The sequence below is a fragment of the Malaclemys terrapin genome, chromosome 3 (genome assembly GCF_027887155.1).
Source record: "Malaclemys terrapin pileata isolate rMalTer1 chromosome 3, rMalTer1.hap1, whole genome shotgun sequence".
Classification (NCBI taxonomy): domain Eukaryota; kingdom Metazoa; phylum Chordata; order Testudines; family Emydidae; genus Malaclemys; species Malaclemys terrapin.
In genome coordinates this window covers 52,747,668-52,775,223 of record NC_071507.1, presented here as the reverse complement: position 1 = coordinate 52,775,223, position 27,556 = coordinate 52,747,668, and the positions used below count along the sequence as shown (strand labels likewise).

At 40.1% G+C, this 27,556-nt stretch overlaps 1 protein-coding gene across 2 annotated transcripts in view; it reads left to right on the top strand.

The window, feature by feature from the left end:
• LBR (lamin B receptor) overlaps positions 1 to 27,556 on the top strand; it is a 43,205-nt gene that overhangs the window by 13,528 nt on the left and 2,121 nt on the right. Inside the window, exons 3-13 of one of the 2 annotated variants that reach the window (XM_054023012.1) lie at positions 162 to 350; positions 2,907 to 2,990; positions 4,692 to 4,863; positions 9,058 to 9,251; positions 13,802 to 13,856; positions 18,637 to 18,831; positions 20,485 to 20,588; positions 21,016 to 21,141; positions 21,262 to 21,430; positions 26,027 to 26,107; positions 26,233 to 26,355. In XM_054023012.1, coding sequence (XP_053878987.1) covers positions 162 to 350; positions 2,907 to 2,990; positions 4,692 to 4,863; positions 9,058 to 9,251; positions 13,802 to 13,856; positions 18,637 to 18,831; positions 20,485 to 20,588; positions 21,016 to 21,141; positions 21,262 to 21,430; positions 26,027 to 26,107; positions 26,233 to 26,355 — 1,492 coding nt within the window. Of the gene's footprint in view, positions 1 to 161; positions 351 to 2,906; positions 2,991 to 4,688; positions 4,864 to 9,057; positions 9,252 to 13,801; positions 13,857 to 18,636; positions 18,832 to 20,484; positions 20,589 to 21,015; positions 21,142 to 21,261; positions 21,431 to 26,026; positions 26,108 to 26,232; positions 26,356 to 27,556 lie in introns of both variants that reach the window. The other variant, XM_054023011.1, reaches the window with a different exon arrangement.

The following is a 27,556-nucleotide window of genomic DNA, read 5'->3' as shown; positions in this document are numbered from 1 at the left end:
TTAAACATTTTTATAGGTATTAGATGTTTTCAATGGTACAAATATATATTGAGAAATAACAGCTAAAATTACTATGTCTAATTGTATTTTTATATGACAGCTTATTCTTTCATTTAGCAAAAACTTTACAAATCGTATTTAATGTTTCCTATTTCTTTCAGTCTGTGTCATCATTTAAACCTCGAAAAAGCAATTCTTCTTCAAGTTCTCCTTCCAGACGCAGTGGTAGCAGATCCAGATCTCGTTCTCCTGGTCGGTCAGCAAAAGGCAAACGTCGTTCTGCCTCCCAAAGCAGAGAATCTAGAGATGAGAAAAAGAAAACAGTTCGGGAAACTAACTTAACTCTTCTGGTATTGGATTCATTTCTGATTGAGATCTGTCTACTTGCACTAATATGTACTGTGTTCTATAAACATGGATAGTCTGAAATGACTTTTTTAGAAAACTTTGATTTGGATCTGTGGGTATGTGTTGAAACAAATGTCCTTCCCAGTTACTATTATAAGCGTAGTATTGCTTATGGTCAGGGCCTGACTGCAAAATTGTGCTCAAGAAGCTCCACTTTCATTTTAACAAAATACGTTTCCTAGCTTACATGGTTATGAAACTTGAAAATGTAAACCAAGTGTAAAGAGATGCAGTAATACCTCCTTGAATTTGCACACAACTTGAAGCACTAGTTCTAAGAGGTTTGAACTGTCCCACTTATCTTAATCATTGCTAATATTGAAATTTAAAGATGAATATCTGTGGCACACTGAAAACGTGCAGATAACATAGTCAAACTTAGTATCAAAACAAGCAGGTGCAGCAGTATTGATTATTTTCACATTTAATTCATTAAAAAACAGTATATTAAAAATGTATCTGAAGCTGCTGCAGAAAGTTGGGATTTTGGTGCAGAATTTAGGACTAGCTTGCTGTGGAGTATATGTGGCCTTGCCTATTCGTGAGGTTGCATAAATGTTTTCATTATAAAGGATCATTTTCTGATAGCTTTTAACTGTGTAGCAGTGCAGACTCACCCCTGTGGTGCCTCCTGCTGGTCATCACAGGGAATTAGCTCTGCCAGCCTTGGAGCGCCCTCTGCAGGCCGGTGATCTGCCTTGCCGCTGGCCCCCGTGTCCCTCCCAGGACCCCGGTGCCCCTTTTTCTAGGTACTGCCCCCTGGCAGTGCCCCCACAGTTCTGGGTCTTCCCCTCCCTGGGGAGCCCCTACCCACTATCCCCACTTCACCTCAGTCTTGGCTACTGCCCAGTCTCCATCTAGCCCCAATTCACTGGGGCAGACTGTAGTATCAGCCACTCATCACAGGTGAAGGGGTTCGGACCTGCTGCCTCTGCCTACCCGTGGGCTGCCCCTTTGCAACCCCAGTACCCAGTTAGCCTTATCCTAGGCCTGCAGCCTGGGGGGTTTCCAGGCCGGAGCTCCTCTTGCTTTCACCCAGCCCTGCTCCACCTTAGGTACGCTCCCTAGCAGCCAGGCCCTTCTCTCTGAGCGCAGGGAGAAAGTGCTGAGCTCCTGGCTCCCAGCCTTTTTATACAGGCCAGCTGTGGCCTGATTGGGGTGTGGCCCCAGCTGAGCCTGCTTTCTCCCCCAGTCAGCCCAGGCCACTTGCCCTTCCACAGCCCTCCTCCAGGGCTGTTTTAAACCCCTTAGGGCAGGAGCGGGTAACCACCCCACTACAAACTGTCAAACATTTGGATTTCAAGATGAAATTTTGCACGTTTGTTCTAACCTGGAAGTGAATTTGTGTTGAAAATTTTGATTAAAAATGGACCAGCAGCTTTTGGGAATGAAGATTAGCATGGGTGACACACATCTGCCTTCATAAGAACTTTGTTTTGGAGTGCTTCAGTGAGGAGACGGGAACTTGAAATAAGGCTGGGACATAGTTTCTGGTTTAAAAATGTGCCTTTCACTGATGCATTAAAATTATTTTTCATTTGGCTGAGTTATAACTCCTTAAAAACATACTGTGGTTTGTGCTCTGGATTTTGTTTTGTAATGACCTAATTTTCTACCTTTCAGATTACTTAAAGTCCCAGGGCATAGCTTGTTGACGACATGCCACATGCTGTGTTTCTAATGACTTGTGGCCCGCAATTCTCCTTCTGTGCATGAAGGTCCTCATGTGCTTAACAGTGGGGTTTCAACTTTCTTAAAGCTTAGGGAGCAGACATTTTGATCACTGGCATGGTAGGAGTGACTCGCTTCAGAAGAATTCATAATTTTGGTCTGTTTCCTTAGCTACAGGCAGGTTTTTCTGAGCCTCCCTGCTGTGAAGCAGAAACTGAAACCGAAACCAAAACCAAAATTTTATTTCATCAGTTAGATTTTTCCAGAGTTGTGTAGCCAGACTTCAGGTTTGTCTGAAGGACATATTTGGCTCCTATTTTTTACTGTGGAAAGGTATAATGTTAAATGGCACCTTTTTGACTTGGCAGGTCTGCTCCTTTTTTGTATATCTCTGCAGAACAAACAATTTTGGGAGAGAGTGAATTAGCTTGCATAACAAAATTGTTCAATGGACATACTTTTTGTAATTAACATTTCAATTCACTGAGTTAAAAGTGATTTGGGAACTGCACCTTCCCCTGAATTCCCCCAACTCATCCCGTTTTACTATTGCATTTTCCTACTCTTAAAGGAATTCTCTCCCCTTTTTCCTTTAAGACTCATCCAAACAGTGGAGATTGCATTTACTCATTTTCAAAAAATGCTGCCAGGTGCACAAAGTAAACAAATAGGGAGGGATAACAAAACACCTTCTCTATTTTTTTCAATTATAGTAGTCTCCTGTTGTGACAAACACCTCTGTCAGTAAATATTTGTTTAATTATTCATTATGTACTTATTTTAATTCAATGATAGCATTTAAAAATTCACTTTCTTTTTCAAACTAGAAACTGAATGAGAACAACACTAGGAGGTACAATGGTGAACCTGATAGTACAGAAAGGAATGACACTTCCTACAAAATTTTACAGGTAACAGAACTAAAAACTGTATGTCTTATGGCCACAGTAAATCTGCAACGTTACCAGAAAATAATGTTTGTTACAGTAACTCCTCGCTTAACGTTGTAGTTATGTTCCTGAAAAATGCTACTTTAAGCAAAATGATGTTAAGCGAATCCAGTTTCCCCATAAGAATTAATATAAATAGGGGGGGTGTTAGGTTCCAGGGAATTTTTTTTTTTTTTTTGCCAAAAGACTCCACACACACCCACACACACACACCCACACACACACACACACACACACACACCACCCCTCAATGATGATTGTGAAGCTTGGTTGAGGTGGCAGAGTCAGATGGTGGGATATTTCCCAGGGAATGCCTTACTGCTAAATGATGAACTAGCACTCGTCTGAGCCCTCAAGGGTTAACACATTGTTGTTAATGTAGCCTCACACTCTACACGGCAGCATGAATGGAGGGAGGGGAGACAGCATGGCAGAGAGAGACAGAGACACAGACTGTGTGTGAGAGAGAGATGTGCATTGCTCTTTTAAGTACGCTGACCCCACTCTAAGTACACTGCCTTTTAAAGTAGATCAGCAAGTTGAGATGATAGCTGCTGCCAGCAAGCTCCTTCCCTCCTGAGCCCTGCTTTGTGGAGATGGGGGAGGGGGGGGCGCAAGAGTGGGGGGAGGAGGACACCCTGACATTAGCACCCCTCCCCTTCCCCCGGGTGACCAGATGTCCCGATTTTTATAGGGACAGTCCCAATAATATTTGGGGCTTTGTCTTATATAGGTACCTGTTATCCCCCACCCCCGTCCCGATTTTTCACCCTTGCTATCTGGTCACCCTACCCCGTCTGCACAGCAAGCAGGAGGCTCCCGGGAGCAGCTCCAAGGCAGAGGGCAGGAGCAGCACACAGCAGTGAGGGGAGGGACAGCTGAACTGCCCGGCAATTGATAGCCTGCTGGGCAGCTGCCGTACAGTGAACTTAGGGGAGCGGGGAGCTGGTAGGGGGGCTGCCAGTCCACCCTGGTTCCAAGCCCCCTGCCTCCCCCCCCCAGCTAGCTCCAATGGGTTGCTCTTTCTGCAAGCAGTGGACAAAGCAGGCAGCTGCTAAACAGTGTTATAAGGGAGCATTGTGCAACTTTAAACGAGCATGTTCTCTAATTGATCAGCAACGAAGTGATGTTAACTTTAAGTGAGGAATTACTGTATTAGTATGGTGCTATGTGTGCTAAGCATTTTACAGATTGGTGTGAAGATGAGATTCTGTCCTAACGGGATTACTTACAATCTAAATGACCAATATATATATTAAGGGGAGGGCTTTGGGATGCAACACATAGCCAAGAAGAGATTGAACAGTGAAGTTTAGCACTTATTTTACTAATTCCATGGCTGCTTTTTTTAATAATTTCTTCTGGCAGGGGAAGGTGGTCATTTAGGTTATCACTCATCTGAAGGGAGGACTAGGGCTTGTAGAATTGGAAAGGGTGGAAACAAAGCAGACAAGTGTGGAGGGGAGGGAATATTAAGCAGAATGTTTGCCTTTTGGCTGTCTTCTCTTCTACTGCTAATATAGTTGAATACCTTTTTAACTGGGGAAAAATGCATTATACTTCAGTGCTCAAATCTGAGTAATATTCTCTTAATTACACCACTCTATAGAATAAGACATGGTAATTGTTTGGTTTTTGTAACCTTTTGTTCTTTATCAGCAGAAAGTTGAATCAGAGCTAGAAATTGGGCATGTGCTTGACCAGTACACCTTACATCCAAGAAGACAGAAGAAAAAGGAAGAAATATTTTTGGAAGAGAGAGTTTTTGAGACCGCAAAAACTACTGAAAAAGTATCAACAGAAACAAAGGAGCTAGAGTTTGGTGGAAGAATTGGTATGTATGTTTACAATAGTGATAGTCATGGATTTATTTTTACTTGATATCACGTTGTCATTCTCAAAGATTCCCCCCCCCCCCCCCCCCAATTGGGGTCATTCTTTTGGTGCTAGTGTATCTTGTTTGCCTTTGGTGACATTGATACCTCACACTTGGTTCTGTTTGACCTGCTGTGGGCAGATGAGTGATTATCATGATCTTTCTCCTTGAAGTTACTAGAGTTTAAGCATCTTTAAATTTCATAATTTGAAAAGCCAGTTGTCTCAAACTCAGATATTCCACCTTTTGGAGAACTATTGAAGGCAAATGTACTTTATACTTCAATGGAATTAGTATGATCAGTTTATTTTTTTAAAAAGCCAATTGGAAAGTAACTGGGTTTAATGCTGTAAAAATAAGACAAGGAAAAGTTTGGCTGAATAACGAGAGGTCAATGATTTCTGACCATTAGTTGATTGATCATCTATGGGTGAACACTTTTCAAAAAGCGATCACTCTGTATCAGTCCTAATCCTCAAAGGAAATCTATACAACACTTTCAAAAGATGAACCTGGGAGCTTAAATTCATTACTCTGGTAGACATGAAAAATCATGGACTGGACAGACACTGGATTTATGGCTTATTACAACAATCTGTAATCCACTAACTCCCTTTTTTGTCCTATGACTGCAGAGGTGTTAACAGGCCACTCTACCTTGAATGATCCTTTACAGCATGTGCTACTTATGCTAAGCAAACTGTTCCACTTTGCACTTTGTTGTGAAGCTGGGAGTGCCTTTCCCAGATCTGAAGAGGAGCTCTGTGTGGCTTAAAAGCTTGCCTCTCTCACCAACAGAAGTTTGTCACCGACCTTGTGTCTCTAACAGACATCTAAAGCCATGTCAACACTACCACTTTTGTCAGTATAACTGTCCCTCAGGGGTATGGAAAAAAACACAGCCCTGCGTGACATAAGTTACATCAACAGAAGTGCCAATGTGGACAGTGCTACGTTGGCAGGAGAGCTTCTCCTGTTGACATAGCTACTATAGAGGCGGTTTTATTATGTTGATGGGCAAGCTCTCTTCTGTTGGCATAGAGCAGCTATATAAGCAGTCTTACAGTGGCGCAGCTGCATCGGTACATCTGTAAGCTTGCTACTGTAGACGTGGCCTAACTTAGACATGTTAATTGACTTCAGTCAGCAGGGACTGATGAAATACATCCTAGAATATTTAAGGAACTGGCTGAAGAGATCTCTGAGCCATCAGCAATTATCATTCAGAACCTGTGGAGGATGGGAGAGATCAGAGGGCAAATATAATACCTATGAATAAAAGGGCGAATAAGGACAACCCAGGAAATTATAAACCAGTCATCTTAACTTTGGTACCTGGAAGGATAATGGAGCAAATAATTAAGTTGTGAGTTCCTAGAAGTTAAGGTGATAAATAACTGCCAACTTGGATTTGTCAAGAACAAATCATGTCAAACCAATCTAATATCCTTTGACAGGGCAATGAGCCTTGTGGATAGGAGGAAGAAGTAGATTTGATATCTCAGCTTTAATAAGGCTTTTGATACTGTCTCACATGCCCATCTCATAAGCAAACTAGGGAAATATAGCCTAGACAAACGTACTATGAGGTGGGTGCACAACTGGTTGGAAAATCATACTCGAGTAGTTATCAGTGGTTCACAGTCAAGCTGGAAGGGCATATAGAATGGGGTCCTGCAGGAATCTGTCCTGGGTTTGGTTCTATTCAATATCTTTTCAAATGATTTGGATAATGGCATAGAGAATAATGATTATAAAATATATGGATGATAGCAAGCTAGGAGGGGTTGGAAGTGCTTTGGAAGACAGGATTAGAATTCAGAATTATCTTGACAAACTGGAGAAGTGGTCTAAAATAAACAGGATAAAATTCAACAAGGTCAAATGCAAAGTACAACACTTCGGAAGGAATAATCCGTGGCACTGTAGCAGGATTTCAGACCGTTGTGGGAGAATGCCCCCTTTTGGTGAATGTGGCTTCTCGCAGTAAGGGTGGGGAGGCCTAGCAGACACAGATTAGGGAGCTTCCCTTGGTCTCAGAGTGGTGGGAGCTAGCAGCTAGAGTCTAGGGGCTGTCCTTGGCCTCAGGGCTGTGGGACCTAGCATTAGGCTAGGGCAGGGGTCAGCAACCTTTAAGAAGCAGTGTGCCGAGTCTTAATTTATTCACTCTAATTTAAGGTTTTGCGTGCCACTAATACATTTTAACGTTTTTAGAAGGTCTCTTTCTATAAGTCTAGAATATATAACTAAACTATTGTTGTATGTAAAGTAAATAAGGTTTTTAAAATGTTTAAGGACCTGGGCAGTGTGAGTGCCACTGAAAATCAGCTCGTGTTTCGCCTTCGGCACGTGTGCCATAGGTTGGCTACCCCTGGGCTAGGGGGACCTGGGCCCACCCTACTCCACCAGGTCCCAACCCAGTGTCCCGCGGAACCAGTAGTCCTGGCTTCAGGCTTAGGTCCCTTGCTCAGCAAACATGTTCCCTGGGCCACTTCCTATTGTTGGTCCTGGATTCTGTAGTTCCTTCAGGGTTAGCAGCCTTCCATTTCCCACATTCTCCGCAGTTGACTGGGCTCTGCAGGCTGGAGCTCTAGCAGCTCCCTGGCAGGAGCCTGCAGCATGCATCTGCTTTTCTCTCAGCCCAGATTGATCTGAGCTGCCGCCTTTTATATACTGCTTCCAGATGGAGTATGCCCGGGCAGGTGACCTCCTGAGCCCAAAGTGCGTGATTGGCACACCCCCTCACATGAGCACATACAAAATGGGAAATTACTGTCTAGGAAGGAGTACTGTAGATAACGATCTGGGAGTTATAGTAGATTACAAGCTTAATACGAGTCAACACTGTAATACTGTTGAAAGGAAAAAAAAAGGCAAACATTGTTGTGCGATGTACTAGCAGGTGTGTCGTAAGCAAGACACGAGAAGTAATTCTTCCATTCTGCTCAGCAGTGATAAGGCCTCCACTGGGGTATGTGTTCAGTTATGGGCACCACACTTCGGAGACAGTCCAGAGGAGGGCAACAAAAATGTTCAAAGGTCTAGAAAACAAGCCCTACAAGGAAAGACTGAAAAAAATTGGATTAATTAAGTCTGGAGAAGAGTAGGTTTAGGTGGGACATAACCGTCTTCAAGAATGTAAAAGGGTTGTTCTAAAAAGAGGAGTGATAAGTTGTTTTCCTTATCCACTGAGGACAGGACAAGAAGTAATGGGCATAAACTGCATCAAGGAGATTTAGGTTAGACATTAGGCAAATATCCTAACTGTAAAGGTAGTTCAGCATTGGAACGAATTACCAAGGGAGGTTGTGGAATCTCTGTCATTGGAGCTCTTTACAAACAGGTTAGACCAACACCTGTCAGGGATATTCTAGATAATACTTAGTCCTGCCTCATCTATGGATTAGATGACCTATTGAGGTCCTCTCCAATCCTACCTTTCTATGTTTCTATTTTTTGTCTTTTGCTTGCACTGTGTGACTAATCAAGATAATCTGTCTCCACTCGCACTGGATCTAATATTCTAAATTAACCTGTCAGCTGCTATCCTTAAATAAAGAGTCTAGATGAAAACACAGTGATCTTAAAATTACACGGATCTAATTACATTGAACCTAGTTTAAATTGGAAAAAAAAAAAAAACTTACACTGACCAATTTCACAACTGGTTGAATTGGCAGTTTTAAGATTCACTGTCTTAAAAGCAATTTATTTATATTATCTAAGGTTATGGAATTCTTTGTTTATAATAGTCTGTTTCTAGAGGGAGTTTTGCTCTAAAACAGCAACACCAATTTATAGAAATGCCAGTTTAGATAATTTATATATGGTTTTACATTATAGAATTTTTTTTCCCCACCCTCTTTCTGGTATTAAGGTAACTCTAGAGTGAGTGGTTTGTTTACAGAACTCCCCTTTTTTAAAAACAAATAAACTATGTAGCATGGTATTGTGGCTAACGCAGCCATTGTAAACACATGGTGGTAATCTTTGATAGCATTACATGCAATTGTTTGTTTTCTTAAATAAGTGTTTATCCTGGTATGAAATAATGTATGGGTTTATTAATCTACAGATTGAGAATTGCTGTTCTAATGGGACGTTTTTATTTTCCAAGTGTATCTTTTACTGTTTTGTGGTTTTTGTTTACAGGGGCCTTTTGCATGATATTTTTCCTGCCTGCCACTATATTTTATTTGCTGTTGATGTGCAAACAGGAAGACCCCAGTGTTCTGAACTTCCCTCCTTTGCCAGGATTTGATAGTTTATGGGAGACCAGAGTGTTTGGTGTCTTTCTTCTGTGGTTCTTTCTTCAAGCTCTGTTTTCCTTACTGCCAGTTGGAAAGGTAAACTTCTAGTAGTGAATGTGTTCTGGAGGGTTTTGTGGGCTGGGTTGAAAGAAGGTTTGATTCCATTATTTGAAATACTGCTAATTAACCAATAACTATTTATTTATCAATACTATATTGGAATATAACTACTTCAGATTTGTTGAAAGCTTAAATTACACAACTGCCACCCTGAAAACCCTTGCTGACAAAAGTCTGATTTCTGGTCATATATCCCAGTACCTTCAATACACTATACAGTAACCATTTATCATTTAGGTATCCAGTAGTAAAATGGACTTGATGCACTGATAGAATCGTAGAAGAATGTCATATGGCAACTTTTGAGCATATACATTTTTACCAGCTTCTGTTACTGAGTTTCTATTTGGTTCCACCACCACTACATCAAATATAGGGGAGAGTATTTTCTTCAAGATATAAGCTTCATTGCTGGGAAGTTGCTCGCTCAGGAAGTCATTCCTAACCATCCCACCCATACACCTCATCGCACAATTGGACAAGTACTTTATATTGTTCTTTACCCTTTTTCTGAAGCATCAGATATTGCCCACTTCTGGAAGAAAGAATACAAAAGTAGATAAACTGTTGGTCTAGTCTGGAATGGCAATTTCTATAGAAGTCAGCAATCCTTTAGTTTGGCTGTTTAAAATGGAGAGGATCTGTCATTGGACTCTTCATTGACGCTACTCTGGGAAACAGAAGCTTCTGACTTTGTAACACTTGTGTTAAAATTGCCACCTCCCACTTTTTTCAGACATAATTTTCACTGAGATTTCAGACACCATGCTTATAGAAGTTCCTTGAAAGTTTATGTAAACATAGCTAACGTTTGTATTTCTGTCCTTCTTATCATGTTTATTTTCCTTGCCCTCCAAATAATATTTGAAAGAATGCTTTTTAGGGACTTGGTCTACTTGAAATCTAGTCAATTAAAAAAATTAAAAACCCCTCTTCTGGCCTTCAAACAATCCACCTTCCTCACTAAGCTCATCATCAGAAGCAAGCTCCCCACAGACCAGGACACACCAACTCAAAACAGCACCAGACCCTGTCAGAACAGATGCAAAGTCTGCCGACATAGCTGCATTGCTACAGAGATCAACACCCACCACAACGCATCTTTCAAGATTTAGGGGTCCTACACATGCCTATCATCATGTATCAAATGCCCCAAACAAATATGTGGGTGAAACCAGACAATCACCATGGTCTCGAATGAACTTACACAGAAAGATGATAAAAGACAAATACACCATGTTACCTGAGGTGGACGCTTCAAAAAGCGATAATTCCATATCTGACCTCTCAGTCCTTATCCTCAAAGGAAACTTGCATAACACCTTCAAAAGATGAGCATGGGAACTTAAACTTATAACTCTGCTAGACACTAAAAATGTAGACTAAACAGAGAGAGTGCTTTTATGGCTCATTACAGCAATTGATTATGCACCTTACTGCCTGCTAACTTTTAATTGTGCACTTCGTTTTAAGTGGTCTATAGCATGTGCTATAGGGTGATGTCATGGCAGGGGTCTACCGTAGACCATCAAATCAGGAAGAGGAGGTGGATGGGATGAAGCATTTTTAGAACAACAAAAATATGCAAAACAAGACCTGGTAGTAATCGTAGACTTTAACTACCCAGAAATTTGTCTGAAAAGTAAAACGGCAAGACATAATTTATAATAAGTATTTGGAATATGTTGGGATAAATTTTTGTTTCAGAAAGTGTAGGAAATAAGTAGGGGGACAACAATTTTAGACTTGATTCTGACCAACAGCGAGAAATTGGTAGCAAATCTGAAGGTGGAAGGCATTTTGGGTAAAAGTGATCATGACATGATAAATTTAATGATCCTATAGAAAGGAAGGTGTGAGAGCAGCAGAAGAACAATGGACTTCAAAAAGCAGACTTTAACAAACCTAGAGAACTGGTAGGTAGGATTCCATGGGAAGAAAAACTAAGGGAAATAGGATTTGTTGGCTCTTTCTCAAGAAGACAATATTAAAGGCACAATTGTAAACTATCCCAGTGTGAAGGAAAGATAAGGAGAATAGCAAGAGGCCAGTATGGCTTCATCAGGAGCTCTTCAATGACCTGAAAATCAAAAAGGAGTCTTAGCAATTTGTCCGTTTTCCACTTTTTATAAAGAGTACAAAAGAATAGCACAAGCCTTGTATGCAGTAGTACAAACAATAGGGACAAAGTCAGAAATGCTGAGGCACAAAATGAATTACACCTAGCAAGGGTTATAAAAGGCAGTAAGAAGTTGTTTAAATACATTAGGAGCAAGGGGAAAAACAAAGGAAAGTATAGGCCCATTACTTAGTGGGGAAGGATTGCTAATAACTGATATCAAGATGGCTGAGGTGTTTAATGCCTATTTTGTTTCAGTCTTCACTAAAAACTTTAATGCTGACCAGATATTCAACAGAATTAATATTAACAAGAGGGAAGGAATGTAAGCCAAAAAAAGGGGAAAGCACAGGTTAAAGAATAATTAGAGAAGTTAGATGTATTCAAATCAGCAGGGCCTGATGAAATTCATCTTAGAGTACTTGAGAAACTAGCTGAAGCAATCTTGGAACCATTAGTCATAATCTTTAAGAACTCCACGGGGACACATGAGGTTCCAGAGGACTGCAGAAGGGCAAATGTAAAACATATCTTTTTAAAAATGAACAAAGAGGACCCAGGAAATTATAGACCAATCAGCCTAAGTTTGATATCTGAAAATATACTAGAACAAATTATCAAAAAATCAATTTTGTAAGTACCTAGAGTATAATATGGTTACAAGTACTAGCCAAGCCAGTAAGAACAAATCATGCCAAACCAACTTAATTTTCTTCTTTAACAGGGTTAGTGGCCTAGTGGATGGGGGGAAGTAGTGGACATGATATATCTTGGTTTTAGTAAGGCTTTTGACACAGTCCCATGTAATTCTCATAAGCAAACTAGGGAAATGAGGTCTTGATGAAATTGCAGTCAGGTTGGGTGCACAAATGGCTGAAAGACCATACTCAAAGAGTAATCATCAATGGTTCGCTGCCAAACTGGAAGGGCATATCTAGTGGGGTTCCACATGGGTCAGATCTGGGTCCAGTTCTAGTCAATATTTTCATTAATGACATGTATACTGGAGTGTAGAATATGCTTATAAAATCTGCAGATGACCCCACACTGTGAAAGGTTGCAGTACTTGGGAGGACAGGATTAGAATTCAAAAGGACCGTGACAAATTGGAGAATTGGTTTGAAATGAACAAGATGAAATTTATTAGAGACAAGTGTAAAGTACTTCATTTAGGAAGGAAAAATATTGCACCAATACTAAATGGGGAATAACTGGCTACGTGATAGTACTGCTGAAAAGGGATTTGGGGGATATAGTGGATCACAAATTGAATATGTGATGCAGTTGCAAAAAAAAAAAGGGTAATATTCTGGGGTAGATTAACAGTAGTGTTATATGTTAGCCATGAGAGGTAATTATCCCACTCTATTCAGCACTGGTGAGGCCATCACCTGGAGCACTGTCCAATTCTGGGTGCCACACTTTAGGAAAAATGTGGACAAATTGGAGAGACTCCAGAGGAGATCAGGTTTTCCAAACTTTTAATAATTTTTGTTGCTTTATAAAGAAAGGTTAAAAAAAAACTGGGCGTGTTTAGTCTTGAGAAAAGACTGAGGGGTCGACCTGGTAAGTCTTAAAATATGTTAAGGGCTGTTATAAAGAGGACAGTAATCAGTTGTTCTCCAGGGCCACTGAAGGTAGGATAAGAAATAACCATCTTAATCTGCAGCAGTGGATAGTAAGGGCTTGTCTATATTACCCACTGGATTGATAGGCAGTGATCGATCCAGCGGGGGTCGATTTATTGCGTCTAGTCTAGTTTAGACGTGATAAATCGAGTGCTCTCCCATCAACTCTGGTACTCCACCAGGGCGAGAGGTGCAGGCGGAGTCGACAGGAGAGCATAGACCAGGCCTTAGGTTAGATATTAGGAAAAACTTCCTTAACTATAAGGGTAGTTAAGTGTTGGAATAGGCTTCTGTGTAGCTCAAAAGTTTGTCTCCTCCATGAACAGAAGTTGGTCCAGTAAAAGATATTACCTCCCCTACCTTGTCTCTATTTAAAAAAAAAAAAAAGAAAAGTAGTTTCAGGTATTGAACCTGCTCCTGACTCCCTTTGTAAACCACATTTTCTATTTTATTTTCCCTTTTCTAAATGACCCTCCCTGCTCTTTGTGGGAAAATACGAAATAAATGGGAAGCTTACTGAAGGGAAGCTGACATTATACTTTGTGCATTTGACAATACTTTCTGTAAACTAATTAAGTGATGGGAAGAATAGACTTTGATCTCAGTTGTTGCTATTTACTACAGAAGGTACAAAAATTTTAGAAAGGAGTAAGATTTTCAAGTTGATGGCATGCCTCTAGTTGGTGATCATCACTGAACGTCTGTCATGTTGGCAAATGGAATTGTTTTAATCAAGTTTTAAAAAACAACAACTAGGCTTTTATCCTTTCTCTTCTAAGGTTGTAGAAGGAATGCCACTTTTGAATGGAAGAAGGCTACAGTACAGAATAAATGGTAAGGGTATTCAATAGTCTCCTTTGAAATTTGTCTAATCTGTGACAGTCCGCCTTAATTAACTCACTGCCACAGGTTAATTAAAATGCACATAATGTAGTATTACTGGGGGAAAGTTAGATGTTTTGTGAATGTTTCATGTGCCCTGTACAATCTTCATAATGGAATAAGACTCTTCAATCTTTCAATAGAGTTAAAATTAATTGGTATCTTGTGCATATGCTATCTTTGAAGAAACTAGGTTGTAATTAAGATATGCTGTGAACAATAACATCATATAATTATTAAGATTATATAAGTTAAAGACAGGGTCAAATCAACAGCTCATTTGTCCTTTTTTTTTTTTTTTTAGTTGGTACTAAACCTTTTGCAGCCCTTTCTCTGAGGTTGATTTACATGCAACAGTCAAGCTGCTGTAATGAGTCAGTGGTATGAGGGAGACTGGACATGTGTCGAGTTCTTGTTGGAGATTTGGCTAATCAGTCATTTTTTTTAACGATTCTATGGCAGTATGCTAGCTTGGCCATCAGTGATTGAAAGGCTGGTCTCACTAACACTGCTCTTTTAAACAATAAGTCCATTTCAGTTAAGGGCCTGATTCGCTAGTACACTTGGTGATGCAAAGCAGCTGTGAAATAAGCTAAGCTTCAGTGGTCCGTGTCCTCTGGCTGTTTTTTGTGCTGGTCTGCTGTACCGGAGAATCAGCACATAAAGGTTTAAAATAGAACTGATTTAAGGTTGATGCTTTCTATCCTCAAATCATTAGAAATCTCTCTCAGTATTATTATTTAGGTTTTTTTTAGTGCTCAGGTGGGACACTTAAAAAAACAAGAAAACTAGAAAATTCCAAGATACACAACTATATTAAAATGGAGTGAAAATTCAGTACATACAATAACAGGGAAATAAATCATTTGTAACTATATATCATAAAATGGAGCATTAAAACCCAGGAAATTCAGAGTTAGTTACATCTAAAGGAAATCCAAATATGTTAAGGTATGGAAACACACAGGTAAGGTGCCCACACAACCTTAAATTCCCTCTAGTGACACAATATGAAAAAACCCAGTGTCTTTTAAGTAGGACTGCAAACACTAAAATGTTTCAGCCCTAATCATGGGGTTATTGCATGGCTTCACTGTAGGGGCAGAGTTAAAGTTCTGGTATCTTAATGTGTGGATTTCTTTTAAGTGTAATTCTAACTGAATTTCCTGGATTTGTAATTCTTTGTTTTGGGATAATTAATTACACTATCCCTATAGAGTGCGCATGCAAGATTTTTTTTTTTTTTTTCCTGGTAACCCTTAATTGCATAGCTATGGAGACCTTCTGTTTTTTTGTATTGGTCCTTGTCCATGGAACCAATGTGCTCTCAATCTTAACTTCATTTTAACATAGGGTTTTTTGTTGTTGTTGTTTTTGGTCGTGGAATACTATAAGATTTAGGTAAATGTACCTGTGGCTATGGTAAACATAACTTATATTGTTCTTCCATCTCTGAGGGCACAGGACGAAGTGTTCTTATATATTCATATTGCACTACTAGTTCATGAAATCCACATATAAAATGGCCTTGGAAAGTTCTACATGCCTATGGTATGGAGTTTAAATTATTCCTTATCTGTAGAACCTAATCATCATCTTGGTAAGAGTGTGGTCTGGTAAATTTTAATGGTATATTGCAAGATTGGCTCAACAGGACTGGCACTATTCTCTATGGCTTGATGGGTATAAAGTTGACCAGAATTTTCACTGTAGTGTCCACCTGTGGATGAGGGGATTAAACTTTTCAGATTGTGGAGTTCTGAATTGCATTGCTTTGTACTCTGGGAAATTTTTTTGCTTTGGGGTGTTGCTTTTGTGTGTTGGCTTGTCGGGGGCACACATTCTCCAGTATTTGATTGGTTTGTAGCTGTGCAATACCAATGAAGTGACTAACTCAAGTCAGTTTGTATTATATTTGGTGATTACATGTCCATGCCCACATTTTCCTTAAAATCACTCCCAATGTAACTAAAAACAGGAGAGGCTACGTTATCTCCTGTCTTTCTTGGTCGGTTATACTTCCTAGCATACTCTGGAGGCTGCTATGCAATTACTTAGCTATGGAGACCTACTGTTCTGTTGTATCTGTCCTCCTCCATAGAAACAAAAAAAAGGCTTTTTTTTTTTTTTTTTTGTTCAGATAACTCCAGGATGCTCAGTATATTGAGCAGTTTCTAGTTCAAGTAACTTCTCATGGTGATCCCTTTGTAAATACTATGGAGTTGTGCAATTTGCAGCTTTTGAAAGATATACTCATGCAGTCAGGGGCTCGTTGCTTCCCTCTTTCCCTCCACAAGGTCCCCGTGTGCCACCCTCCTATGACCTTCCACTCCTTACAACGCTCCCTAAAACACTCTTCATCACCCCCGCTTCCTTAATGCTGGGGGCTGTGTGTTGTCCATTCCCCACTCTGCCACATGCCAGGGAGACTGCCAGTCTCCTGGCCCAGAGGTTCTGTTTGCTCCATTACTCCCCCATACCAGGTCCCTTAATCTCTCCTCATGCTGGAGCTGTGTGCACGCCCCCTGTCCTTCCATCATTATTATTTGTAATTTTTCTGTCTGGAGAGAAGTTATTCAGGGTGTCACACATTTAAACTCTGTTCGGAAGATAGGCATAGCTGGATTAGCATTATTGTGCTGGAAAGCATTATTGGGTGCTATCAACTAGTTATTTGATCTACAGATAATTGCAGAGGTGCTTGAAGCAGTTGGATTGCTAAACAGAGGATAGGGTCTTTGTGTGTCCTCTTCCCCCCCCCCCGGGTTTTCCAATTTTCCCTAAAATCAATAAGGTTCTGGCTACTGATGCCCAGACATTTTAGAATTAACTCAATGTGGCATTCAAAAATTAATGTGTTTAAAGAGATAGAGGAATGTTATCAAGTTGAGCCCTCGCAAGCTCGGAGAACAGTAGAGCAAAACTTTGAAAATAAAATAGCCATACAAAAATACATCTGGAGAGTATGTATTCTGGGCACGCTCTCCTTTGTTGCTATTTACTGTTTCTGGACCAAAGGTTTCCCCTCCATTATTCAAACTTCTCCAGCAGAGTGAATGATCACAGGGTCCTACCACCCCCAATCCCAGCTATGTCTCTTACACCAAGGCCAGTGGCAAGAGACAAGGGAATCTGGCAAGCAATGTTAAGAGCTTAAGTTCTTGCTCTCACCTTTCCACTTCAAATAAGCAGTTCATCCTATAGGATCTCTTAACCCACACTGGCCCCATTCTCCTCAATGCTTTCACATCTCCTGTCCCTCCAAGGACAAGAAGTGCTTCAAAAGGGCCCTCCCATGTTTCTGCTGGGCAGCTCTACATGCTTCAGCACTCTGTCGCCTCAACACCATAGAGCAACGTTCAGAAGATCCTCTTATGCTGAGCAACACAACACACTGCAATAAGACAGTTGCTCTCGACAAAGTTTTTCTTACTGTTGAGAAAAGAACACTGATGTCCAAACCTGTACCTTTTCTATTCAGGTTCTTGTACTGCACCAGCATCATGTATTGAGCCCCTTTCAGTACTGCTTTAAGAAGTTGAGACATGGCTACAACGCTAGTTGACCTATACTAGACAAGTTGATCCTAAGCTCTCTCTATATATAGAGATATAGATATAGAGATATAGATATAGAGATAATCAAATATCTTGGGATCGATATGGCTACATATGCTGGGACTGACATGGCTACAACAACACTGCATGTAACTAGCATCTTTTGTGTGGTTCTTATCTTTTTGTTTTTATTTTTCCCCAGGGGAAAATTAAAAAACAACATTCTCGTGTGTGTGTTGATCTATGTGCTATTTATTAGGAAGGTAAGATTGAAGAGGTGTGTGTGCATGTGGGATGGAAAGCAGCAAAGTCTGTGGTTTGGTTTAGCTTCTGTGGGAGAGCACATTCCTGGATCTCCCAAAATATTTTATCTCCTACACAATTGAGCTTTTAGCCTTGTGGTGGATATGTTGCCAGAGGATTGTAGCTGTAGATGGTGGTCCTTGTCCTGGAGCTTTAGATGACCTATTTGATAACCCAGGCCCAGATTATTACTTGTCTTGAAGAAAAGTACTGAAGTCTTGAACTTGATGCAATATTCTATGGTGAGCCAGTGAAGTGAATAGATAGATTTGATGTGCTTGAGGGTAACCTGTGTTGCTGAGGAGGGGCGCTGCTGTATTTTGTGTTAACTGTAGACAAGGTAGACTGTATTGCTGTAGTCCCGTTGTGTGTTGCTGAAACCAAGTCATTATGCGATCCTAGCCAGCTGGAGGTGGTTGAATTCATTGCTCATAGATATTGCTATGTTGAGAGCTTAGCATAAACCTGGAATCCAGGGTCAGTTCTAAACTGCACACTGGCTTGACCAGTTTTGGGTGTGGACCTTCAATCAGAGGAGACTGTGGCTGAAAACTCCTAAAAAAAAAAAAAAAAAAAAAAAAAAAAAAAAAAATCTTTTCTTCTTCTGGCCAGCATGACCTCTGCTTGGCCTGTTACATGCATGTTGCTATGCATATACATGGAAGCCCTGATTCTGCTAAATGCTTAGCGGAAGTCGGACACGTGTACACATGATTTTAAAATTAGATAATGTATGTCATTGTAGGTATCTTTAAATCTTATTTTTCAAAACTTCACAAAATCATGCACAAATGTAATGAATGACTCATACTAAAAGTTTATCTTTTGACTTGGCTTATTCGTTAACTTTTGTTTGTTTGTGTTTTTTAAAGGATTTTATGCTTTTGTCCTGACTGCTGCCGCTGTAGGAAATTCTTTATATTTTGAAATTGAGCTTCATTATTTATATGACCATTTTCTGCAGTTTGCAGTCTCTGCTGCAATTTTTTCTGTGTTGTTGAGCATTTATCTCTATGCCCGGTCCCTGAAAGCACCTAAAGAAGAACTGTCACCTGGTGGAAATTGTGGTAAGTGTGTGAATAATATTTCAAACCTTTCCTCCCTTCTGTTTTATTACACTTTCACTGTACAAAGAAATCTTTGCTAAATCAAATCTTAAGTACATTTTAGGATAATTGCCATAACAATCTGGCTAATTATTAGATTTCTCATATTTATATTGCAAATTGAATGGTTTTTAATAAAGATACAGATTCTGCATAGCACCTCAAATGTAGTTGCCTTTTTTGCATAATGAACTCAGAAGCATTATTTGAAGTGTTTTATGTAGCCCTGTACTTAGAGATGAGAGGAAAATTATTTTTCTTTTGCAGTTTTCAGCATTTGATAGTGTTCTGTATAGTCATTTTTACCTCTTTGTTGAAACCTTTCCAACAACAGCTTGTGGGGAGGAGCAGGGAGAAAATGATTGATTCAAAAACTAGAAACATTGGCAGTGGGAAGTCAGGGTTAGGGGAGAATTTCAATGTATTATTTTAACTCAGTTTTTTGTACTTGGCTGCATCCTTTTTTAAATCTAGTGGTTTAATTTAGTTTTTGGAAGGATATTTTGACTCCAGTGGGACTACTCATTTATGCAAAGTTAAGTATATGCATCAGGTTTTTGCAGGATCAGTGATAAATTGGGGGGAAAAGATTGACTATGCGCAAATTTACCAAATGTACAAATAAAGGTAGACTTCCCCTCCCCCCCCCCCCCCAACATACAGTTATGATAGTAATAATTTTGACTTTTACTTGTAACAGTATGGGTATGGGGGGGGGGGGAACGTCAGACCTTACTGGCTAACTGCAGAAATGTGTGTGTATATAACACGACATTAAACTGACATATTGCTTCTAATGGAATAGCAGTATGATGACTAACAAGGGGAGTTACCAGACAAAATGAATGAGTGAAACAAGAAAATTATTGAAAACTTGAGCTTACTGGCTTTTTGCTGGTGCTTGGGAGTGAACAGAAGGAATATGAGAAATTGTCACAATAATTGTGCTTCTAAAAGTATAGTTCTAGCGTTCAAAAGGTGACTTTTTAAAAATGGTATTTTATGTTTCTTCTATATAAGATTTTTTTCTACCTGCCAACTGAGCCATTTCTGTCCTCCTTGTCCATCTTCAAAAGTTAACAAGAATTCTGCCTTCTAGCATATGCATATAGTATTATCTTTCTTCTCCCATTTCCCCCCCATCTGCCCCCCCCCCCAAATTTATTCACTTATGCATTGTTTCATTTTCTTGATTAAAACAGCTACATGTTCTTGGCTGAAGTTACATTGCTGCTATCCAGCACAGAGTGCAGGGTGCTGTGGGGAACTTAAGAGTAGGAGCAGCTAAGTTTAGTTAGTATGTATGGGGGTTGTGATGTCACTGTGTCACAGAAAATGAAGTTCACAAGCTCTCCTGACAGCAGAGGCAAACTTCAAGGAGGAATAAAAGATGAAAAATTTCCCCAAGAAATTATTAGGTAGACTTAGCTTATGTTTTTACCATATGGGGGCTCTCAGGAAAAATTCCATTATAGCTTTTTTTAATTCACGTTTTAGGATTACAGCACGACTTTTCATGACAGATAAAGTAATAGCTGTTTTATAAGTGTCAGAGGAAGGTGGTGGGGAACAGACAGAAAGTGATTACTAGAAGCATGTGCATTTTGTTTGCAGGGAACTTTGTTTATGACTTCTTCATTGGACGTGAATTAAACCCTCGCATTGGAAATTTTGACCTCAAATACTTCTGTGAGATGCGTCCAGGCTTAATTGGCTGGGTGAGTATGAGTACTTTTAACCATTTTGTTTTACTTGCTTGGATCTTATTAAATATGAAAACTTTTAATTGCGGTGAAGAAATATAATAAGCTTGAAAGAGGAGAAAATGTGCAAAACAGCTGTGTATTGAAAGACATGATTAAAACAGATCTCACGGGAACAGTTTTTACAGCTCTATCACATTGCTGGTATTAAGCATTCTAAAAGCAAGACTATGCAGAGGCTATACTTTTTTGAACCAGGGCTACTAATGAGTTACCTTTTTGTGAAATTTGTAGATTTTTTTTTTTTTTTTTCCAATAAATGTAACCTAGATCTTGGGTCTAAATTGCCAGACAGTCTACTTTTAAAAATGAACTATAACGTAGCAGAAATAAGCGCCTTTAAATTTGTGCAAAATTTGTAGTGAAATGTGACTCTCTTTAGGTGGTTATTAACTTGGCAATGCTGTTGGCTGAGATGAAGGTACAGGATCGTAATGTGCCATCTTTGTCAATGATACTGGTTAATAGTTTCCAACTTCTCTATGTGGTGGATGCTCTTTGGAATGAGGTAACTGACATTCCCTTCAGTCTATATTAAACTTTTGCTAACATATCCAGTTAAATTATGACAGACTAATGTACTCGTGCTTTTTTTATGAATTGTAAATTTCCCTCCTAATCTCTCTAGGAAGCTATCTTGACTACAATGGACATTACCCACGATGGGTTTGGGTTCATGCTAGCATTTGGAGATTTGGTATGGATTCCATTTGTCTACAGTTTACAAGCCTTCTATTTAGTCAATCATCCTAGTGAAATTTCTTGGCCTATTGCTTCTGCAATTATTATTCTGAATAGTAAGTCATGAACGTTTTTTTACAATTACAAAACTAATCTTTATTTCCTTTTCTGAGAGAGGAAGGATGGTCCAGTGGTTAGGGCACTTACTACAATAGTTCTTGAGTAGGCATATTAAGTATTATAGGTTTACATACACTAAAAAAACCCGAACATACTCTGGGCAACTAATGAGTTGTTTAAGAGGGGATATTTTTTGGCTAGTAATTACTGCAAAGAATAAATTCATGTTCATAGATTCATGAGGGGGACTTAGATACCTAACATGGGCTGTTGTAAAATTAGGCAAATAGCTAGAGGAGTTGATGTATCCCCTGGAAGATCTTTGCATACCCCCAGAAATACACATACCTGTGTTTGAGAACCACTGTTGTATGGGATCGTTCAGCACCTGGTTCAGAAACAGTGCCTGATTTTTGCATTCATTGTGATGAGTGGGTCCATACTTTCAGGGCAGAGGCCTGGAGGCACCTGATAAGGCACCTTCTTCATAGGGTGATTCCTATACATAAAACTCGGAGGACCAGTAGCTATAGACATTAAGCTATGGTTGGCCTGCACACTTTACCAACATGTATATCAAGTTTTGGATCCAGTCGAATCTGTCTAGTGATGGGTAGACCTTTTACCAGATAAATCTTTCCACTCCCAGGCAAACTGTCTTTGTGAAGGGAGGGAATGAAGGAGCTCTTCTTGGTGTTTATCACAAATCCATGTGCTTGAAGCAGATCTAGTGTCCAGATTGTGGCACTGTGTGCTGCTGCTTGGATCAGAGCTCTGATCAAGATGTCATCTAGGAAGGGATAAGGACATGTGAGATCCCTCAGATTTGAGCCTGGCTATTACTACCACCAGCATCTTGGTAAAGGGGGGTGGATGAAAGGCTAAAAAATAGAAGTGTTTGGTACTGGTATGCAGATCTCAGCAGTCTGTGGTGGCATGGTCATATGGGAATGTGGAGATCTACATCTGCTAGATCCACAGAAACAAGGAACTCCCCTTGAGACAGGAATGCTACTGTTGAAGCTAGGATCTCAATCCAGAATCTCTTTCTTCATCCATTTGTTGAGCTACTTGAGATCCAGGATAGCTCTGGGACACCCACCCCCAGTCCCCTCCAGTGTGCTTCTGAACAATGAAGTATAGTCCTAAGAATTTTTCTTCTGAGGGAACTTTTTTCTATTGCTCCTATGCCCAGGAAACGTGAGTTTTTGTTTAACACCAGCTTGTGTTTGATGGGGGTTTGGATGAACAAGGGATGGGGTGGAGCCTTTAGTTTGAAGAAGTAACTGCCTCCCTCACCCACTGTCTTTAGTTTGATAGAGATCATACTTCTGAGAACTGGGAAATTCTGCTTCCTAGATTCAGTCTGGATGTATGCACATTTGTTTGTTGTCATAGTGGGCTCTTAAAGTCAGTGGACCCACCTTTTGGATTTTCCACCCAATCTCTGGTTCCAGGGTTTTCCCCTGGTACCCTTGTGAGGAGGATGGACAAATAGAGTGTTTTTCACTTGCTGGGTTTGTGGTCCCTCCTTAGAGGACTGAGGGGGAAAGGACTGTTTCGGCTTGGCAGCGGTTTCTCCTATATTTTGTCTAGTTTTTCTCCAAAGAGGAGAAGGCCTCTAAATTTAGATGAGCATGGAAGTTCTTTGGAGTGAGCATCAACCTTCCAGGGTTCCAGAGCTGGATGCCATGGCTCTCGCTGAAAATCTCATTGCATCCATTCAGGCATCTGCCATAAAGGCTGTTGCTAGGGAAATTTTCTTAAGTGTAGACCTGAAGTCAAGATAGTCTCTGTTCTTCATGGTCTTAAGGTCATCCAGTCTGGACATTGTCAAGTATCAGGGGGTAGCCGTGTTAGTCTGTATCTACAAAAACAACAGAGTCTGGTGGCACCTTAAAGACTTTCACTCTATGCATCCGAAGAAGTGAGGTTTTTACTCACGAAAGCTTATGCCCAAATAAATCTGTTAGTCTTTAAGGTGCCACCAGACTCTTTGTTGTTTCAGTCTGGACATTGTCGTTCTTTCACAAACTATGTAGCTGGTCAGGGATGCTCTATAGGTGGCCGACAAAGTCTCAAAGTGCCTTATAAGGGCAAATATCCCCTTTGGACAGGGGTACCATATCTTCTGTTAGAGATGCCATTGCAGCATCAATCTTTGGTATATCCGCAATGGCAATTTTTGGTTCTTGCAGTTTATCAGGGCTCCCTCCCCACTCTTCTCTGATCACATTATCGAAGGATGGGTGCAGCAGGATTGGTATTTCAGGTGAAGATTTACCAGGCTGGTGTTAGCCTTTAGACTTGTCCTCTCCCAACCGCTCAGGTTGGATCTGGATTGTGGATATAACTTTTTTGCATGATTTCAAATATTTCAGGGCAGAAAACCTTTGTTGCTTTTTTTCCCTGGGTGCTGCTCAAAGCCTGAATCTGAGAGCTCCCCTTCCTCAGTAGAGGAGGAGCTGACTGAGAACAGAGATAAAAAACCATAAGAGGTATTCAAATACCTTTTCCTCCTCGCTCTTTTTTTTTTTTTTTTAAGGTTTTTTGACCTGCTTTGCAGGTGTTGCCACCTGGCTGTTGCCAGAGTATGGCTTGCTTTGTGCAAGCCCTCTGAATGTCTCACTTGGTGTCTTTTGCGTCCAGGTCCCACTCTCCTTGCCTGGGGGATGGGGTTTCATTGCCAGAGTTCCCTGATTTGAGGTGGGAAGGAGAGCCAAGAATGAGCCTTTTTTCTCTCCCCAGTGAACTCAGGATCCATTTTAGGACTTTTGTGGGGGATAGAGAAGGACATAGACTTGTTTCCTCTTAAGGTTTTTTTCTTGGCGGTCCTGTTCTTTCCCAGCATCTTCCCCCCACCCCCACCCCCACCCCTCCAGCTGATTGGATGAAGTCCTCCTTGGAGTCGCTCCCTAAGTCTCCAGATTGGGCTTTTCTGGGTAGGAGTTAAGGCTTTGTGGAGTAGTGGGACCAACATGCATGCCTGACCTAAAGCCCTATGTCCTACCAGTGCAAGGTTTACCTGGCTAAAAACAGGCAGGGCCCAATTTGCCATTCAAAGAACCTGTAAAAGCTGCTTCACAGATAGAATACCATTTGATTTAGTTTGGTGTTTGTCATGCATGACTGAAGGCAAAGGAGTGTAGCAGGGAGGTATTGCAATGCTGGTTCTGGGTGACTGAGACCAGATCCAATGGAGGGAAAACAAAGAGGCTGTTTGCTACTGCCCAAAAAAGTGGATAAAATAATAAGTGGGCAAAGAAAAGTAAGGAGCAAAGTGAACTGTCACTTTGCTGCTGTGGAGACAGAAGATCTGGCAGCAGGGTGGAAAAAGCGCTGTGGCTAGCACAGTCGAGGCAACAGCTTTGAATTGCAGACAAGAGGGGAATAGTCCATAAATATCAGAATTGTGGGAGATGCTGGGCTACAGAAATCCATCTAGATAATCTTTTGGACCAGATGGGCTTTCCTTTCAGTCTCTCCTCTGAGATGAACAGTCTAGCTGAAGATCTAAAATATTTTATCCTCTGCAAATAAAATGGTAAGGCACATCTGACATCCAATGTATGAAGCATAAGCAGGTGAGCATGAGTGTGGCTAGCACTGGCTGTGCTACAGCTTTGAACTGCCTCCTGAAACTGCACTCAAGAGGGGAACAGAATAGCCCATATGTATCAGAATTCTGGGAGAGCTCCTCGAAATGCAATAACACTTATAAATTTTATTCATTCATTTTACTTCATATCTGCTACCCCCAAGAGATGCAAAATGCATCTTTTTTTCCCCTTCCTTTCCAATGTTCAGGTTTCTTTCATTTGAATAAATGCTTAATTTTTAATATGCTGGAAAATTGTCCCATTTTCCTTTAAATTTCTTTGTGCCCATCCCTCTTCTTTCTTACATTTTTATCAATTGTTCTGTGCATGCAGAGTGCTAGGGTACATAGTAGTACAATGCAAAATTCAAGAACATACAGTGAAAATGTAGTGGCCCAGGTGCAACATCTCATCTACTCTTTAGCCTTTTTTTTTTTTTTTTTTAAATGAATTCAGTTTCTCTTCTATTAAAAGTTTACTTGCCTGGGGAGAGTGGGCAAGTAAACATGGTAAGACTATAGTAGTATATATGAGGAGAGTAATAAAAAAGGATGTAACCATGAATGTTGTTGTCTCATGTACGTAAATCTACTTGCAATGATATATTGGGCATGTATTTTCCCAAAATAGGTGTACTGCTGAGGAATATGAGAACCTGTTGTGGGTTATTTAATAGAAATGTAAAACCCAGCATCATGTTAAAAATGAAACTTGTAAAAAGGCAAAATTCTTGGTAAAGATTCTCCAATATCCTATACTTATGTATAAAGCATCAGATACAATATGAAACACATTAACATTTGAAACCCAAGGGTGTTTTTTTTTTTTTATAATATTTCAGTTCCATTAGTGAGTGACTCTTGAGAGCTGGGTAATTATAACTGTGTGTCTAATGAAATAATTTTGTGATTGCACAAGAGGGTATTTTGATGATCGAAAAGTTTACTGAAACATTGCAATTATGAAATCAAAATATTATTTTCTTTATTTTAGTCTTTGGGTATTACATTTTCCGTGGTGCAAACTCACAGAAAAATGCATTTCGGAGGAATCCAAACGATCCCAAATTGGCTCGTAAGTATCTTTTGGCTAACTTAACATTAAAGTTTTTTTACTACTTTCCATACAGTATCTCTCAATTATGTACTATTTACATGCACATTTTAAACATTATTTTATACCCTGCTTTCTGTATGCAGACTTGAAATGTATTCCCACTGCAGCTGGAAAAAGTCTTCTAGTCACAGGCTGGTGGGGTTTGGTTCGTCACCCTAACTATCTAGGTGATATTATGATGGCTCTGGCTTGGTCCCTACCATGTGGTAAGATCCTGAAACTAAAGTGCTTGCTATTAAAAACTTGTGCATGTGTTTTGGCAACTGACTTCCATTTTCTAATTTGCCAATAGTTATTTAAGACACTAGACTGTCTGTCTGTAATTAACAGAAAGTTTAAATTCAGTGGAATAAGCCTGATTTGACATCTGGCTTCGCACTACATAACCCCTTTGAACCAAGTTTAGTTCTTAGATAAACTTCTGACTCCTCTCGCTTTACCTGTGCTCTTCTGGGGATGGCTGACTTGTGAGCCCCTTCTTCGTTCATTTGTCCTGGGGCTGCCAGCTGGACTATGCTGTTTACAAATGGAGCTAGAGGAAGTACTACTTTAGTAGGCAGGGTTTCCCGCTGTTTAGGGACAAGTGTCACCAGATATGGGCAGGATTTCAAAACAGAGTATATCCAAATGAATTGATGTGAAGCAAACACACATGAAGGAGGCTATATGTTGAACTCCTGTTGCTGAGCAGTTTTTTTAAGCTCCAAAGTTTATGCCTTGGAATTAGGATACAGCTAAAATTGACTAAATCTTCCACTATTAAACATATGTTAAAAAACATCCAAACTTCAGAAAGTATGGAAATTCAACATTTAGGTTCAAATATAAACTATTTCAGCTTTTAAATATTTTGAGTATAGTGAAGTTCACCTAAAGAGCACTGTCAGCAGTCTTTCTTATCTTAAATTTGGAGATTTAGGTATTGGGAGGATACTTTACCTTTGCATGTCCTTGCTTTTGTATGCATCTCACAATACTGAAATATTCTCTCAATGCATTTTTCTGCCTGAATATCCCTTTTGCTTTAGCCTACAGGAAGTGTGTGTTTGTGAGCTTTAATGCAAAATTACTTGCTTTTTAAGCATTGTAAAATTTGTCACATGTGTACATAAAACAGAGAGAGCAGATTTACAAAACTAAAACGCCTTCTTCCTTGCACCCTTTACACCTGTCCTCCAAAAACAAATTGTTAGTCCATAGTATAGACAAACCGCCTGCAAAATGTGCCACAGCAGTCTTGCTATATCCTATAATTGAGTGCTAACAAGGGGTTCAGCACTGTACAAATAGATGCAATCTCTTTGAAGATGCTCACAGGCCAGAGCAAGCACATGCCATACAGTTTGGTATAGATAAAATGTTGTGTTTTTGTATAATGTTTGACCTACTAGTTGGAACCCAATATCT